At 33.0% G+C, this 17488-nt stretch overlaps 1 protein-coding gene and 1 long non-coding RNA gene across 2 annotated transcripts; both read left to right on the top strand.

The window, feature by feature from the left end:
* Positions 1-7509: 7509 nt before the first annotated feature.
* LOC147491670 (uncharacterized) lies at positions 7510-8108 on the top strand. The gene is made up of 2 exons (XR_015199331.1): positions 7510-7674; positions 7814-8108. It is a non-coding gene; the product is annotated as an uncharacterized LOC147491670 (long non-coding RNA).
* Positions 8109-12658: 4550 nt separating this feature from the next.
* LOC147491671 (putative serine/threonine-protein kinase PBL21) lies at positions 12659-17434 on the top strand. Its single transcript, XM_086565199.1, has 6 exons — positions 12659-12927; positions 13015-13196; positions 13498-13687; positions 14373-14764; positions 15828-16278; positions 17085-17434. The coding sequence occupies exons 1-5, from the start codon at positions 12825-12827 to the stop codon at positions 16143-16145; spliced, it is 1185 nt and encodes a 394-aa protein (XP_086421325.1). The 5' UTR covers positions 12659-12824; the 3' UTR covers positions 16146-16278; positions 17085-17434.
* The last annotated feature ends 54 nt before the right edge of the window (positions 17435-17488 follow it).

The raw sequence follows: 17488 nt of genomic DNA on the forward strand, positions 1-17488 counted from the left end.
GAAAATGAAAATAATAATAATAATAACGGCAAAACAATAATGACAAATATTTTAAAATATGTATATCTTGAATAAAACTAACGCCAAAAAAACAATTAATGGGGAACCGAAAACTGGATGCAAATATATCGAACTAACCTCAAATAATATTTAACGAAAAATCGAAAACTGAATGAAAATGCAATCATTAAACAAATCTTAAAAAGTAATTAATAGAAAATCTAAATATGGATACAACTGCATTAAACTAACCTCAAATAATAATTAATGGAAAATCAAAACTTGGATGCAAATACATCAAACTAACATCAAAAAATAATTGTCGGAAAATTGGAAACTGGATGCAAATGCATTGAGCTAACCCTCAAAGATTAAATTAACGAGAAATCGGAAACTAGATGCAACTGCATTAAACTAACCTCAAAGAAAAATTAATTATAAATTGGAAACATAATGCAAATGCGTGGAACTAATCTTAAAAAATAATTAACGGGAAATCAGAAACCGGATGCAATTGCATTGAACTAATCTCAAAAAATACACTGGATGCAAAATCTCAAGAATTAATTAATCTTGAAAATCGAAACCGTTTGCAAATTCATTGAACTAACCTCAAACAATAATTAACGGAAATCGAAACTATATGCAAATACAACTTTATCAAATAATAAACGAAAAATTGGAAACTGGATGCAAATGCATTAAACTAATCTCACGTAAATAATTAATCTAAAAATCAGAAATTGGATGCAAATGCATTGAACTGACCTCAAAGAACAATTAACAGAAAATTGGATGCAAATGTATTGAACTAACCGAAAATAATAATTAACGATAAATCAAAAACTGGATGCAACTGCATTGAACTGATCTCAAAAAATAAATAACGGGAATAGAAAATTGGATGTAATTGCATTAAACTAACCTCAAAATATAAATAACGGAAAATCAGAAACTGTATGCAAATGCATTGAACTAACCTCAAAATATAGTTGGGTTATATGTTATGGGAATGTCTCGATAAGTATAGTTTTGCATTTAAAATGATGTTTATATTATGTATTTCTGTATGATTGAGAACTCCTTGCTATTCAAGTAGCTTCAATATATCTTCTTATTAGGCACTCTCATAAAACTTCAATCAAACTTCTATTATTAAACAACAAAATGAAGTTGAAGGGTTTTATCAAAGGCGAGTTATGTTTTTTTTAATGGAGGGTGAGATTTTCACGTTATAAAAAATTTGGTTGAGTGATCAATATAATATCAATATATAATAGTTTTATATATTTATAAATATTTTTCAGAATAATTAATATAATGACACCGTTAAGTAGATAATCTTTGAAGATTTCACATAATGAGTCATACATAATTGAAAGAATAATTAACGGAAATCGAACTGGATAATCTTCGATGATTCCACATAGTGAATTAAGCATAATTTATTTTTTATGTCATGTTTGCAAGGACACTACAGATGGATCAAGAGAAGTTTGTATTACACACCACATTGGATAATTATAAGAAAATCGAAAAAGTTTGGATTCAAATACATAACTGAACTCAATGAGTAATTAATGGGAAATCGGAAACTTTATGCAAATTGCATTAAACTAATGACAGAGAATAACTAACGGGAAATTATAAATTGGATGCAAATCTTTGAAAAATATTTAACGGAAAATCGGAAACGGTATGCAAATACATCAAACAAACCTCAAATAATAATTAATGGGAAACCGAAAACTGGATGCAAATGCATTGAACTTAACTCAAAAAATAATTAACATAAAATCAAAAACCGAATGTAACTGCATTAAACTAACCTCATAGAATAATTGGTGGGAAATCGGAAACTAAATGCAAATGCATTGAAATAACTTTAAAGAATAGTTAGCGGGAAATCAGAAACCGAATATAATTGTATCGAACTAACCTCAAAACATAAATAATTATAAACTAGATCTGGGCATGTATTGGACTAACCTTAAAAGAGTTATTAACGGAAATTGGAAACTAGATCTAAATGCAATGAACTAATCTCAAAGACTAATTAATGAAACATTGAAAAATGGATGAAACCGCATTGAACTAACCTAAATGAATAATTAACGGTAAATTATAAATTTGATGTAACTCTGTATTGAACTAACCTCAAAAAAAATAATTAACGAGAAATTAAAAACTTAATACAAATGCATTAAACTAACCTCAAAGAACAATTAACATAAAATCGAAACCCGGATGCAACCGCATTGAACTAACCTCAAAAAAAATAATTAACTAAAACCAAAAAAATTGGATGCAACCGCATTAAACTAAAATCGAGAAATTAACTAACGGAAATCATAAATTGGATGCAAATGCATTGAAATAATCTAAAAAATAGTTAACTAGAAATCGAAAGTCGGATGTATCTCATCGATCGATCCCTCAAAGCATAAATGTCAACTTTTTAGCCTTCTCACATTAGCAATTACGAGTAATTAGGAACCCAAAACGAAAGTGAGTTTATAAAAACAGGACTCTTACATGTATGCAAACAAATTATAAGCTATCGAACTAACCTAGGAAAGCAATTAACGGAAATCGAAACTGTATCTGCGATGTATTGAACTAACCTCAAAGAGTAATTAAGAGATTGGAACATGGATGCAAATGCAATGAACTAATCTCAAAGACTAATTAACGAAACATCGAAAACTTGATGCAACTGTACTGAATTAACTTTAATGGATAACTAACGGGAAATCATAAATAAGTAGATGCAATTGCACTAAACTAACCTCAAATAATAATTAACGGGAAATTGAAAACTTGATGCAATTGCATTGAACTAACCTCAAAGAATAATTAATGAGAAATTGGAAACTAGATGCAACGTACTACATTAAACTAACCTCAAAGAATAATTAATGGAAAATAAAAAACTTGATGCAAATGCATTGAACTAATAATCCTAAAACATATTTGTATTATATGTAGGGGAATAAATGTCTCAACAAATATAGTTTTACATTTTAAATAGTATTTATTATAATTCTTTTATTGTAATTGGGAATGTCTTGCTATTCAAGTAGCTTCAATATTATCTTCGTCATATTGGGCATTCTCACAAAGCTTCAATCAAACTTCTATTTTTAAACCTAACAATAAAAAGAAGTCGATGAGTTTTATCAAGGCTTGGTGCTTCCTTTTTATAGAGAGTGGTCAAGAAATTTAAATGAGTAATTAGTATAATTTTCATATCTCATAGCTATGCATAGTTGCTAATATTTTTTAGAATAATTTAATATAATGACACCCGTTCGTAGGACACGTTCATGTGAAAAATCTTTTCAAGTGGGAGTAGTGTATTCTTTGAGGATATGGAAACAATCAATCTGTTTTAGTGATTTGTACACATTACGTACGTTTTAATGGTGATGATTTACCGCTAAATCACCATAAATCTAATAAAACTATTATACAAGCTAGATCGAGTTTAAAATAATTTTATTTAAAAATTACGGATTAATATTCTAAACCACAATGTGAAGAGGCTATCTCAATTTGATCCTTTAGTTTTCAAGTACTTATGCACTATAATCGTTGCGCATTAACGTATTTCAGTTTATTTTCAATAAAAATATATTCTTATTCAAAATGTGCGCTAAATCACCATAAATCTAAGAAAACTATTATACAAAGCTAGATAGAGTTTAAGATAATTCTATTTGAAAAAATTACAGATTAATATCCTAAACCACAAAGTGAAGAGGCTATCTCAATTTGATCCCTTGGTTTCCAAGTACTTATGCACCATAATCGCTGGTCATTAACGTATTTATATTTATTTTTAATAAAAATATATTCTGATTCGAAAATTTGTGTGAGACATTTTGTAAAGCCTTTTCAGCACACAAAATATTTAATAGATCCCAAGCGTATGCCCGGGTCCAAAATCTAGTACTTATACTAAAACTAAAACATGATAATATAAACTGCTAGATATGGATGCCCATACTTATAGAAACATGGGACTACCCATATTGGACATATTCTAATACTGACATATTCTAATAAGTTCAATGTGCAAGTCCGCTTTTGGAATGTGTATGTCATTTCCGTATGTCTCTTCTGTATATCGGCGTAGCCAGCTGGATATACATGTGTGTGTGATGGAAGGACTAAAGAGCAGACATTTGTTGTGCTTGTACCTGTAGACTCCGTTAGTGTTGTGTAATGGTTGTAACTTGGTGTAAGAGAGAACAGAGAACTACACATAAACCATGTAATCCAATTTCTGCATTCCTAAAACCAAAAATTTCTACTTTGAATTGTATTTGCCTCTTAGGTTGGAATGGGATCGCGATCGAAACGGTACGAGTTTAACGAAGATTAACCCAGAGATATTAGAAAGGTAGACATGTCTCTACCTGCTTGGGATGACGTACTGCCTATATGTCAACTGCACCAAGTAGCTGCTGGACCTATATATGCTCTTGTCCAGGATGAGCGAAACTTGGAAATCCTTGCCTGATGTTGGGGAGTGCTTGGGCAAGGTAGCCACTTGGTTTAAAGGCGAGAGTCATGTTCAAGTGTTGCCTCATCATAAAAGAAAGTCCCACGCCTTGTTCCAACATGGTATGCTATGCGTTGGATAGTCGGATAGTCCTTGAATAATAGGTCTGTTACTCTGTTAGACACCTTTACTGGTACAGCAATTATCCACCTCTTGGTTAAACATGCATATGGCCACCTCCTACAGATATGCCCCATCCCTAATGTGCATTACAGAGACTAAACCACATTGGAATGAAGTCAAAACGGAAAGGCTAGATCACCAGATTTATCCCCAATTTAGCATGAGCTTTCTTCGAGGCAATTTTTCTGAACTGACTTTGATGCATTAATTGTTGCATTAGTGGCAGGAAAAACACCTTTTGTTTACAAGATTCTCATAATTCAATTCATATAGTTCCATTCTGCTTCTACTTATTTCCAAGGCCCAAAATATCGCCGAGATATCCGAAATATCACTGATATATCTCGTTTTTTGGGTATACCGAGATGAAAATATCCGATATATCTCAACCAAATATTAAATCTGTTTTTTTTTGATATATTTCACAATTTCCGATATAACAATATATATCGACCAATATATACGATCACAGTATCATCGAACCGTCTTACTCGATCGGTGTTTTTCAAATCTTTAAACCTCGTCTCTAACATCTCTAATAAGGAATATGATTTTTTTTATCTATGAATTCTATAAAAACCCCCGTTATAATCTAAAAAATAATATAAAAAAATTAGGAGGGGTTGAATATAATTTGAGTGGCGTGAATGAGATTTTCTAAATTACTTTAAATAATATGAAGCTAATTCTAATTTCAATAAAGTGAGAGAGTTTTTGGTAAATTGTTTAAAAATGAGGGAGCTGATTAGAATAATTAAGGGAGGTGGTTCTAAAATCATAAAATAGAGAGATTACAAATACACGGTTGAGAAATTTTCCTCCTAAAGATCCGGCTATCATATAGTGTAGAGATATCAAATATAAATTGTTGGCTTTGACCGAATATTGTTGGCTTTGACCAATATATTAACGATATTTCCGATATAATCAACCATATTTCCGATATATCGACATACAAAACAAAATTTTGATTGATCAACAAAAAAATATATATCTCTGATATTTCTGATATATTTGATATATCTCGATTCTTGAGTACATCGAAATATTCACTGAATTCGATATTTTGGTCCTTATTTATTTCTACTATTATAACCGGCCATCTTGATTCTTGAAAAGCACTGCTTGCTACTACACAAAAAAAAAAATCATTATTAAGGTTGCGCGCATCTTATCAGAAATTTAGTTAAGTTTTAAGCTAATTTCCGTTCTGCAAGTACAGGTTGTACAGTTATACTGATTGGACAATAAAGAACTTGGGATGACACCCTTATTACATGCAAGGACCAAAATATCGATATCGGTTAATGTATCGGTGTACCCAAAAACCGATATATATCGGATATATCTATTTTTGTTGTGACCAGTCCAAACTATTTAAAATATCGAAAATATAATATCATAAATATTAGAAATATCGGATTTATATTAAAAAATAGTAAAAAAAGTCAAACGATATATATCACAAATATTGGATATATCGATTATCTCGGCTATATAAAGTTTTATATCGAAAATTCGGATATATATCGAAAAAAAATAGTTATATATTCGGTGAATATATATCGGAAATATCGATATCGGCGTACCAAAATACCGATATATATCGGATATATAGGCGATATTTTGGTCCATGACTACATGATCATTGTTTCCATTTTTCTCACATATATGGCTGGTTAAGCACCTTGTGGCTAACATACCAGGTTCTAACAAGGGCATGTTAATGTGAACATTTTTGGTTTTTATACACAAGATATATAAGCCAGATCGAACCTTCATCTTCAGGTTAGGCTTTACAGCTACTTATACTCCACTTTTTACTTGAAAAATTTATCCTTTAATTGCTCCTCAAGTCTTATTCAGATTCAAAAAGATGACAGTGAAAGTGTTTCACTTGGCATAGTACTTTAACTGCAATCCAAGCTAGTTTAGAAAGAGTATCTGGCGTACTTTATTAATAGAAATTTGAGTGATGCTCACGAAAAGCTCTTTCATGTATGAACTGGAACACTTAACTATATTATAATAAACAATAAACTCGAATTAAGTGAGTGTGTTGACATATATACATAGAAGTGATTCTAAATGTCTAACATGCTTTAGCCATCAGCAGAAGTATAAAGATTATGTAGAGTTCTGAATTTCAAGTATAAAGATTGGTTAGATTGCAGAACATCCAAATCAACAAAATTCGGTATGTGTACACGTACATGACCTGTAAGGCTGTAACTGGGATTGTCAATGCAGCAATTCACTCGGGAAGTTTGAAGTTAAACCATTAAACCATGAACATAAGAGCACTATTAACATAATTAACAGGTCTAGCTGTAAGATCTAGTTATATGTTGTTGCTACATACACTCAACAACTACACGTCTACATACTATTATTATCGAAAAAAACAAATCTACATACTATTTATTAGTTCTTTTGTGCTTCACTTAGAAAAAATGAGGGGGGTTTTATGATTTTACATTCGAATTTCGCCTAGGTCGATTGTATGGACATTCTAATTTTTTGTCATCTGCCACATCCGGTTATATGCATTTCTTTCCAGAGTGCCGACCTTTCCAGCACATTCAGTCATTCACTTGTCAATATCTGACCAAATCCAAAATAATAATTTTAGTGTTAAATTTCAATTATAATAATTTCAAAAATGTCGACAATGATGGTAATAACGATAATAGACAATCCACTTGTCGTTAGTCACATAGTGATTCTATTATTAAAAATATATCTTGAGACAAATCTGTTGAAATGGTGCTACTTATACAATTAAAAAGATTCTACCGCGAATGAGATGTGTTGCTACTTATACAATTGAATCAAGTTTTGAACTGATTTAAAAAATGAGGGGAAGAAAAACAACGTTCAATTCACTCGTCCAAAAACTAAAAAGAGCAAACCCCTCAATACACAGATTTTTGTCCATTTCGTGGTGTAAATAGGTTATGTGCGTGGAAATGATTGCAATTTCAGTTACGTTGCTCATTCAAATTACTATCTTAATTTCACATGTTTATTCAGATAATTTTCAATTTCCGTAGAGGCTACAGGTTAAGACTCTTGGTTTCCTTGGTTTTTTTTCGCTAAGCAAGTCTGGGTTTCTTTATGCAGGGCATAAGCAACCGAAATATTCTTGAGTTTAGTCAAAAACTCGAGACATGGTCTTCAGGTCATGTTTACGGTTTAGTCAAGCCCAGAGCATGTAGCCTTGTTCCTCCCGTTGTTTGCTTTCGTTTCTTAAGTTTGTGTTGTTGGGCTTGTACCTCCGCTTGTTTTACTTGTTGGGCTTGTACTCCCAATTGTTGCACTTGGGATTTGTGCTGTTGCGCCTTTACTCCAATTTATTTGATTCGTCACCACTTACATTTTCTGCGTTAGCATACAGAATGAAATGGTTTTCACTTCCCTGATGGAGGTATTTTGTTTGTTCATCATAGCCTAGGATTTTGATTCTCCCACAAGTTTAGAAGTGATAAGATTCCTAGTCCTTGATGGAGATATTTTCTAAAGAGTTCTATATGGGCTTTTTTCCAAAATAAGATCTAACTAGTGTTCTAAAAATTAGTCTAGGCAGCTGCCTAGGCCTAAATCGGTTAAAAAAATGGTCTAGGCAGGCTAGGCATACTAATTTGCTTCTAGGTGGTGAGATTAGTCGGGCTAGGTGGTCTAATAGGCTCAATTTTTATTTTATTTTTCAAAAAATAATTAAATGTCGAAAATAAAAAACACATAAAGACTTAAGATTTAAATGAGTTTAAAAAACTAGAGCCCAATGTAAATTCTATACCACTATAAGATAGAGAATATGTTTTTATATGGAGTCACTATTTGGTCTCTCTATTCAACTCGAGCAAATCACTTGCCACATTCTTCAACTATTACACCATTTTATAATAAGTACTTTTGTTTGTGTTTATTTTTTAAATTATGGTAAATGTTTGATTTATTTACTTCTTGTAGTATGGTATGTACACGATTATATATTATAATATAAGGGAGGGGTTCTGGGGACATGTTTTATTTTGACATGCAAACAAACTCAAAATCGTTAGGGCATTTATAAGTTTAGGATTAGGCTAATATTTTGTAGATATGATTTCCTAACTATTCTAAACATTGTCACAAATAATAAAAAAAAAAATCCAAACTTGCCAAATGTAGTTAACAATTTATAAAATTTGGCTACTTGCAGACCGCTCATTTTCACCATTTTTGATACTATATTTGGCAAGTTTAGAAATTTTTTATTTTTTATTATTATTTGTTATAATGTTTAAAATAGTTAGGAGATCATATATACAAAATATTAGTCTAATCCAAAACTTATAAATGTTCTAACGATTTTGAATTTGTTTATGTGTCAAGATAAAATATGTCCCTAGAACCCCTCCCATAATATAATACATTTATTAGGAAAAAAAAACACACACACAACAACAAACAAACAAACAAACTGCCTAGTGCCTAGGCTTTTTAGGCAAAAAAAAAAAAAAAAAAAAAAAAACCCCTACCTAGCACCTAGCCCGTCTAAACGCTGCTTAGAAAGCCTAAGCGCTAAGCATTCACCCACTGCTCAACTACAACCTAGCGTCTTTCAGAATATTGGGCCTAACCTAATGTCAATCATTTGATTTGGAAAATGGTCATCCTAACATACCAAGAGGATGGGAATTAGATTGAGTGTTAGGAATTAGGATTCGGAGAGGGTACCCTCATGGAAAATAGTGAATGTCGGGGGGTCCCTAAGGCCAAGTCCAATGGTGCAGCAAAACACCAAATATCACGGAAATTTTGATTCAATGGTGCGTTAAAACGCTAACCCGCCAACGCTATCGATATAAGTTTACTTATATATAGCGCCAGTTTTAACGGAATAACGTCAAGTCTACACGCCACTATGAGTGGAGGGTAAAAGAAATCTAAACCACAAAATCACTTTTAAATTTTTTTTTTCCCACACGCCTTTGAGAATGGCGGCTGGAGAGTCCAATAAAAAAAAATAATTTTTTTAATTTTTTTTTCCCACACGCCTGTGGGAATGGTGGTTGGAGAGTCCCAAAAAACAAAAAACAAAAAAAATCCTATCCGCCATAGGCACTAGCGGTTGAGAGTCAAAAAAAAAAAAAAACTTTTTTTTTTCCCACACGCCTGTGGGAATGGCGGTTGAAGAGTCCTAAAAAAAAAATCATATTCGCCATAGGCACTAGCAGTTGTGAAAATAACCATTGGGTTGGGAAACGCTAAGCCGCTAACTTTGGACTTAGCCTAAGGAAGATTGGAGTCAAGACTCAAAAATACCCATCAATTCCCAAACATCCTTCATCCCTTTAAAAGGCCAAAAGAAGAAAAAAAGGCAAATATTAAGATCTCGTGTTGCAGTGCTGCACTCTTGAGTTGTGGAATGACAGAATCCATCCCATCATAGTGGTAGGAGCTCCTACATGGGCTTGAATTTTGTCAGTAAAATGCGCACAAGTATTTGTCATTTGGTAATGAAAATAGATGTTGAACCCTTCTATAGAATAAAATTTCCAACGTAATGCAAAAGTAAGAATTTTTCCTCCAATTTTTGTAAGTTCAACATAAAACAATTTTTGTGATGGGAAATTTGCACGACTTGGGAGTGCTTCATAGTGTATCTTTTCAGACTCAAGAACACTTCTGGTAGAAATTTCATACGAAATTCACATAGACTAAAGTATAACAATGTTATGATGACGCGAAAGGCGAAAGCCATTTGGATGCTTAGTAGGCAACTAAGCTGATGGCATAGCTTAATGATCCCTACATGCATGCTTAAGAATATTCGAGACAAATAGCATATTCTGTTTCCAGTAACCTTCCTCTCATTTATTTGTTTGTTGCAATATCCATGTTTTCCAGTAATAGGAGTTCCCAATTGCAAAATGCGCAAATCAAAGATCACATAAAACAGACGTAGATTCCATCATAAAAAATTTGTTTTATATTTATGAATTCCGCTTATTTTCATTTCTACATCTAATTGTCTCTTCAAGAGCTAGCAAGTAGATATTCAGTTTCCACGAGATACAATTTCAAAATGACAAAAGAATGCAAGCAGACACATACATAACTTTCCTTTCACAGCATCATCAACACCATTGCTAAAAACCATTTCTAATATGATAGGTAGCAATTTTTTTGGCAATTTGGGTTCCCAATGTGCTACTAAAATCTCGTTTTTATCTCAACAATTATTAAATTCACACTAAAATGATCTTAATTTTAGCAATGTGGAACGAGACTTGTCCCGTCTGACCCGCTACTGAAATTGAAACGGTTGGATTTTGTATCGTTGGACGTTGGGTGTCAAAATAAATTGGCGCCAAGGAAATGGAGGGAATAATGGACGAGACAAGTTTATGCGTGTAAAAAAAAATTAAAATTGGGACGGGACAAGTCTGAAATAGAAACAATAAATTTGAAAAAAATATGTTGTGATTTTAGCAATTTTTAATGACACAAAAAACTAACGTGTCATAATTTTTTTAGTAACGCGTTGATGAAGATGATCTCAGCTTGTATAATACTATGCGGGCCTTTCTAGCAATCTTACCCGGAAAAAATAACTGTATTTCTAGTGATAAAATCTAGTCACCTTTCCATTTCAACGTAAATCCAGAATACTGGATAGACGCTTATAACCGCCCCTATAAAGCATAAACCTTGCAGTAATGATTTATTTCTTTTTTCCCATAACAAGTCTACAACCGAGACCCGAATGCCATTGACCATGGTTCAAAAAATTCATGGATTGAACTTCCTTTGACAAATATCTCAATTGTACGTGATTGAACGTTTGCCAGACCAATTGTTGTTTCCCATGTGAGTTCATTCCAATTGTTTACAATTATTATAGAATTCTTTTTTGTTGTCTAAAAAATCACTAAATCCAAATAACATTAAAAGAGTTTTCAAATTAAACCGTTGAACCCACGTTTTAATGTATTTTTTGTTTTTTAGTTAGAGTCGATGAATAGAATTTAATTGCTTGTGACGCTCAGGTTATAGGACATGCTTGGATTTAACTCTTATGCTAGGGTTCCTATCTTGTGTTTTTCCCAATTTTTTCTATCAAAATAATAATGAGTGGGTTAAAAAAGACATTTTCTTTTCCAATTCCACTATCTTCATTTCCACCACCATTTACCGGGCAACCACGACACATAGTTTGGGCTTTTGGAATTTTAAAAATCTAGAAAACCAAAATTAACAATATTTAAACTCAAATTATTTTTTGATTTTGACTAATTTCAAAATCATTAATATTTTGATTTTTTTTTTTAAATTGAAATATCCCGTGGAATTCGGATATTATGTTCGGAATCGTGAACACTGATCATTGCTCGATCAACATAACGCTGCGCCGCTGACATGGAAACTCATTTCCTGACAACGAAAAAGTTAAATTGTTTTTTTTCCATACTTAATTAATAGAGCCTCATATATTTGCTGCCACCAAAACAAAAAATAACGACCTTGTTGTTGTATACGGAGGTTGTTGTGTCTTGTCGATGACCACCGTACTTAAGCAACCACATCACTTATCTTTAAAGGGTAACATAACTAGCTAGCTTTACAAAAACAGGCTGGAGACCATTTTGGATGGAGTAAAATTATGAACTAGAAAATTGGAGACCAAGTCAACTTACCAACCAAGACCTACTAATTGATCATCATTATTGTCGATTTCAAAATATAGTATATCCAATTATTGATTCCTAAATTGATATAAAAATCAAATCCGGAAGGGCAAATTAGGAAAGAGATAAAAAGGAACTCCCACCAAAATGTTTAAATTGAAGATAGTGACATCACCAAAATTAGCCCCACATTCACACTTGACACATTATTTTCCTCTTCCTCTTTCTATTCATTGTAATCACCGACACCAAAAGTTTCCTCATTTTTCATTTTTCATTAATTGTTTTCTTTTTTTAATATGTATTATTAATGTGTATTTATTATTTCTATAAGTGTTCATTATTATTTTTTTTTAAAAAAAAAAAAATAGTTGTAAATTATAATTGAATTTTTTATATTTGAATTATTAGTACTAGGGTTGCCGTCTCATTATTCTTGTTGAATTTTTATTTTAGAAATGAGTTGTTTTTCTTGTTTGAGTCCTCGTCCTCGTCGTCGGAAAGATGTGAGTAGTATTGAGGATAGTACTGGAAATCGACACTATTCTGATGATCACTCAGGTGAGAAATTTATATATTTATTTAATGTTTATTATAAGTTTGAATTAGTGGTAATTGTTATTTGTTTGTTTATGTTGAAATTTGTAGAAAATGGGAAAAAGAAGGGTGTGGTTAGTGGTAAAGAAAAGGAGAATTTGAATGCGAAAAAAAGTGCTAAAAGCTTTACATTTCGTGACCTTGCAACTGCTACCAGGAATTTTAAAGCTAATTTTTTAATTGGGGAAGGAGGTTTTGGTAGGGTTTATAAAGGCCGGCTCGAAACAGGACAGGTGAGTTATTTTTTTTTAGCTGGAGTTTACTTTAAAGTTTGTTATTATTGGTTGAATCTGAATGAGTACGAATCAATGCGATGTAATGTGGATTTTTTTTTATATTGTTTTGGTATTTAATTAAGTTTCCGATCTACGGGTTTAGTACTGCATTGAATAATCGAGTGAATTTTGTACGATGAAAGTGTTGAATGGCGTAAATGTGTATCGGGATTCTTTTCATATTATTTCGGATCGAATCTAATTCTTTTATAATTGGAAGTACAGTAATTGTTATTGTATGTCTGGGTTTTGTGAACAGATTGTTGCTATTAAACAACTTGACCAGAACGGGATTCAGGGGAATCAGGAATTTATTGTGGAGGTTCTTATGTTAAGTCTTTTACATCATCCTAATCTTGTCAATTTAACCGGCTACTGTACTGATGGAGATCAAAGGCTTTTGGTATATGAGTACATGCCGATGGGAAGCTTGGAAAATCATCTGTTTGGTAAGTCCCTGCTGCCAAACATATAGCTTCCTGTTTGGTTGGTCTTTATGTTTTGAGAGCTTTGTGGCTGGCACGTTGTTCATTCATTTTTGGCACTTTTACGTGTGTGTGAGCGCACACCTGTGTTGTATGTTGGTTGATTAGTGTACCTGTCGGCTGTCCACTGTTGTTCTTTCTTCTCACTCAAATCTACTTCATATAAGAGTACACTTTATTCATTAATCCATAATATGTATATTTCTAATGATATGGCAAACTATATCTCTTCAAAATTGTTATTGCCTACTTGAATAATGATGAGATGTGATACCAGAAAAGGACTTCTGGACCTTGTGGTAAGTGGTAAAACTTCTTCTTAAGAAATCCAACCATTTTCTGAAAAGAGCTTACTAATGTTGTTTAAAGTTTTTACGTCTCATCTTGTCTTAATTTAAGGCAAACAAAGTTTTCACAAAGTGTATAACTTTGCAATTAAACCTTGAAAGCAGTTTTGTGGGTGCTAAGAAGTAAGAACTGCATAATCATATTCATCTTTCTCTAAGATGTTCAATATCGCTGTTGTTGATTTGAGCTTATAGGAACTTCTTATCTATTATTTGTTTTTGGGAGTCTGGTCAAGTTCCCATTACTAGGGGTTGTAGTGCATAATTTATGATCGTTGCTTTGATTGTAATTCTACTTTCAGACTTGGCACTGGACAGTAAACCTCTAGAGTGGAACACACGGATAAAGATTGCTGTTGGTGCTGCTCGGGGCCTTGAGTATCTTCATTGCAAGGCTGACCCTCCCGTCATTTACCGTGACTTGAAATCTGCAAACATTTTGTTAGACAATGATTTCAATCCCAAGCTTTCTGATTTTGGACTTGCTAAATTGGGTCCTGTTGGTGACAATACTCACGTTTCAACAAGGGTGATGGGCACATATGGATACTGTGCACCAGAGTATGCCATGAGTGGTAAGTTGACGCTCAAGTCTGATGTCTATAGCTTTGGGGTAGTTCTCTTGGAGCTTATTACTGGGCGGAGATCAATCGACTCCGCTAGATCGCAAGCAGAGCAGAATCTAGTTCATTGGGTGAGTTATACTTTGTTCATTTGAATGATTGGCAACTCTAATACATATGAACTGATGTAAGTAATTACAATATGAACATTTAAGTACGTAGAAGGCATATAAATATGTCATTAAGGTCAGAGTATTTACGTGCCACACAAGGCATGACATTTCCACCTTGCTCTAGGTACCTGTTTTGACGGAATCTTAAAATTCATTACATGTTTAGTTGTTTACAAATATACCGACTTTGGATTTCTTTTTATAGAAAAAAACAGAATTGTTAATATTGTTTTGATCAGTGGAAAAAGGTTGTACAAGTTTCCATTTCATATAGTTTGACCTTTTGATCTAGGAAAAAATAGCTACTTTTGTTATAATACTTGTAACAAAAGAATTAAGGCCTGGTTTTTTGTGGAGATGATCTCCCCACCATGAAGATCATTCTTACAAAAAATTATAATATTTGGATATGTCTAACCATGTAAAAATTAGTGTTTATTTTTGAACTTTTCATTTAACGGTCCAAAATTTTTGTGAGCATGTTCTCTATGGTGGGGAGATCATATCTACAAAAATTCAGCCTTTAATTCAACTTTTAAGTCCACAATTTTGCTTGGATTTGTTTACAATGTGGCTACAGTGAATGTGGCTCTATCCCTCCCTCCCTTATATATATATATATATATTTAGAAGTATTTTGATCTTGGAAAAAATATACATGCGACAACTCATGGTTTGAAGATCTAAAATCAAATTTTAAATTATTATGAAAAATTTCCTTTCGCCTTTGCACTTAGCATACTTCATATAATTACACATCTAAATACAATTTATTTTGAATGTGCGTATTATTGCTCTGTATTCGAGTACGTGTTTGATTTTCGGTGTGTTACATATGCGTTCAACGCACTTTATCCACATTTGGACTTCTAGTAACTGACCTAAAGACAACTAGGACCCTGGACTGTTGATTGAACAACTTACGTAGGCAAACTAAGTGATCTGTGATTCAGTTCAATTTTGTGTTATTTATAAAACACTCATTTAATGCATTCTTCTACTTTTCCCGCCTCCTCTGCAGTCTCGTCCCTTTTTCAAGGATCGGAGGAAGTTTGTTCAGTTGGCCGATCCCCTACTGCAAGGTCGCTTTCCAGTCCGCTGTTTGCACCATGCGGTTGCAATTACTGCAATGTGTCTTCAAGAGCAGCCAAAATTCCGCCCTTTGATAAGTGATGTCCTTGTGGCGCTTGAGTACTTAGCCTCGCAGCCATATGATTCTGAAGCTCATACTAGTGCGAACCGCAGCACTCCGTCATCACCTTTACAACGGGGTGCACCTGCTTTTTCCCCAACAAGATATAAGAGAAGTCCTGAACTGCATACAGATTTTCACAAATAGATAGATTGAGAGTTCTGATAATTAAAGCCACCAAATAACTTATATATGAGGTTTCCTGCTACAACCGTTCATTGCTAGCTTCTACTATAAAAGAAAAAGAAGTCAGCATTTTGCGGCCCTCATGAGGGACAAGGTACAGATATTTTGCATGCTTCAATATGGGTCGAGAGGTGTCCTCTTTATGAAACTGACCTTTATTTGTTATTTTATTTATCATGGTTTGAATCATATTGGACTATTGGAGACAGTTTCAGAAATGCCGTCAAAATCACACCCCTACAATGTTAAACTTGTTCAACCCGCTGGGCAGCCCAGAAAATAAAATAAGTAACAATTACTGAAGGAAAACAACCTTAAATCTGTTCAAGGACGACATTTGGAGTAGTCACACCCAAGTACAGACTGCTGGATTATTCTAGTTATACTGTTAATCCTCGGTGCCACAATTATACAGAACATACATGTATCTAATGTCTTTCAGAACTACACTCCGACTATTTTATGAGAACCGAGCCCCATATGAAACTTGAACTTTGTTTTCGAATTGAAAATGGTGCTTATTTCTGCTATTATGGCATTACTCTGTTTTGTGCTGCATACTTGCATGTATTTATAAAATTATGTCCTACTATTTTCAGTGTTGAATATGGACTCCAGTTTTTGTGGTGGTTGGATAATGTCAAAGCAGCGTGTTAAAGGAATCACTGTTCAGGGATTTTCAGTGATGGACCGACAAGTCTAAATTATAATGCATAATTTATGTGCATGAAAAAACCGCTAATGAAGTAGGAATATGTTTACGTTCCTGTCTGCCTTGATAGTCCTCTTTGTGCACGATAGAAATATGGAACATCCATTTTTTCCTTATCAGAAGCTTCAATTGTTATCTGATAGTTTCTCACTTGTTTCTTTCTTTTATTTTTTTGAATGTGCCTGCAGGTGTCGTTTATGAATGTGTATATGTGTGAGTATGCATGTGTGGCATTGCATGATGAAATTAGGAGGAAGTTGATACCATCGTGTTGGCTGCTCTGAAGTTGTTAGGAAAGATATCTTCGTGCTGCATATTGGAAGATAGTCTTATGATTGGCACTTGAAAGACTTACTTTGAATGGGAATCTGCTGAGAATCAGAAGCATTATAACAGGATTCCATGGAACGAAGCGTACACAATTGTTTTTTCTTTCTTGAAGTGGCTTCTGTTTTGTTTTGTTTTGTTTGAAAGTAGGCTAAAGAATTGGTCTTCAAGATTTTTGCCTATCATTTATTTATTGACTTTGGAGTACAAATTTACTGTCCTGTTGTTTATTTTTGGAAAGTGTCTTGTCTAAAAGCATGTGGAT

Source organism: Coptis chinensis, chromosome 6 (assembly GCF_015680905.1).
Source record: "Coptis chinensis isolate HL-2020 chromosome 6, ASM1568090v1, whole genome shotgun sequence".
Lineage (NCBI taxonomy): Eukaryota > Viridiplantae > Streptophyta > Magnoliopsida > Ranunculales > Ranunculaceae > Coptis > Coptis chinensis.

What these genes read in the sequence shown, in the direction of transcription:
- LOC147491671 (XM_086565199.1), top strand. Translation starts at nt 12,825, where the DNA reads ATGAGTTGTTTTTCTTGTTTGAGTCCTCGTCCTCGTCGTCGGAAAGAT. An exon ending in CTTGGAAAATCATCTGTTTG is followed by an intron (nt 13,688 to 14,372) that starts GTAAGTCCCTGC and finishes TTCTACTTTCAG; the next exon opens with ACTTGGCACTGGACAGTAAA. An exon ending in AGCAGAATCTAGTTCATTGG is followed by an intron (nt 14,765 to 15,827) that starts GTGAGTTATACT and finishes CCTCCTCTGCAG; the next exon opens with TCTCGTCCCTTTTTCAAGGA.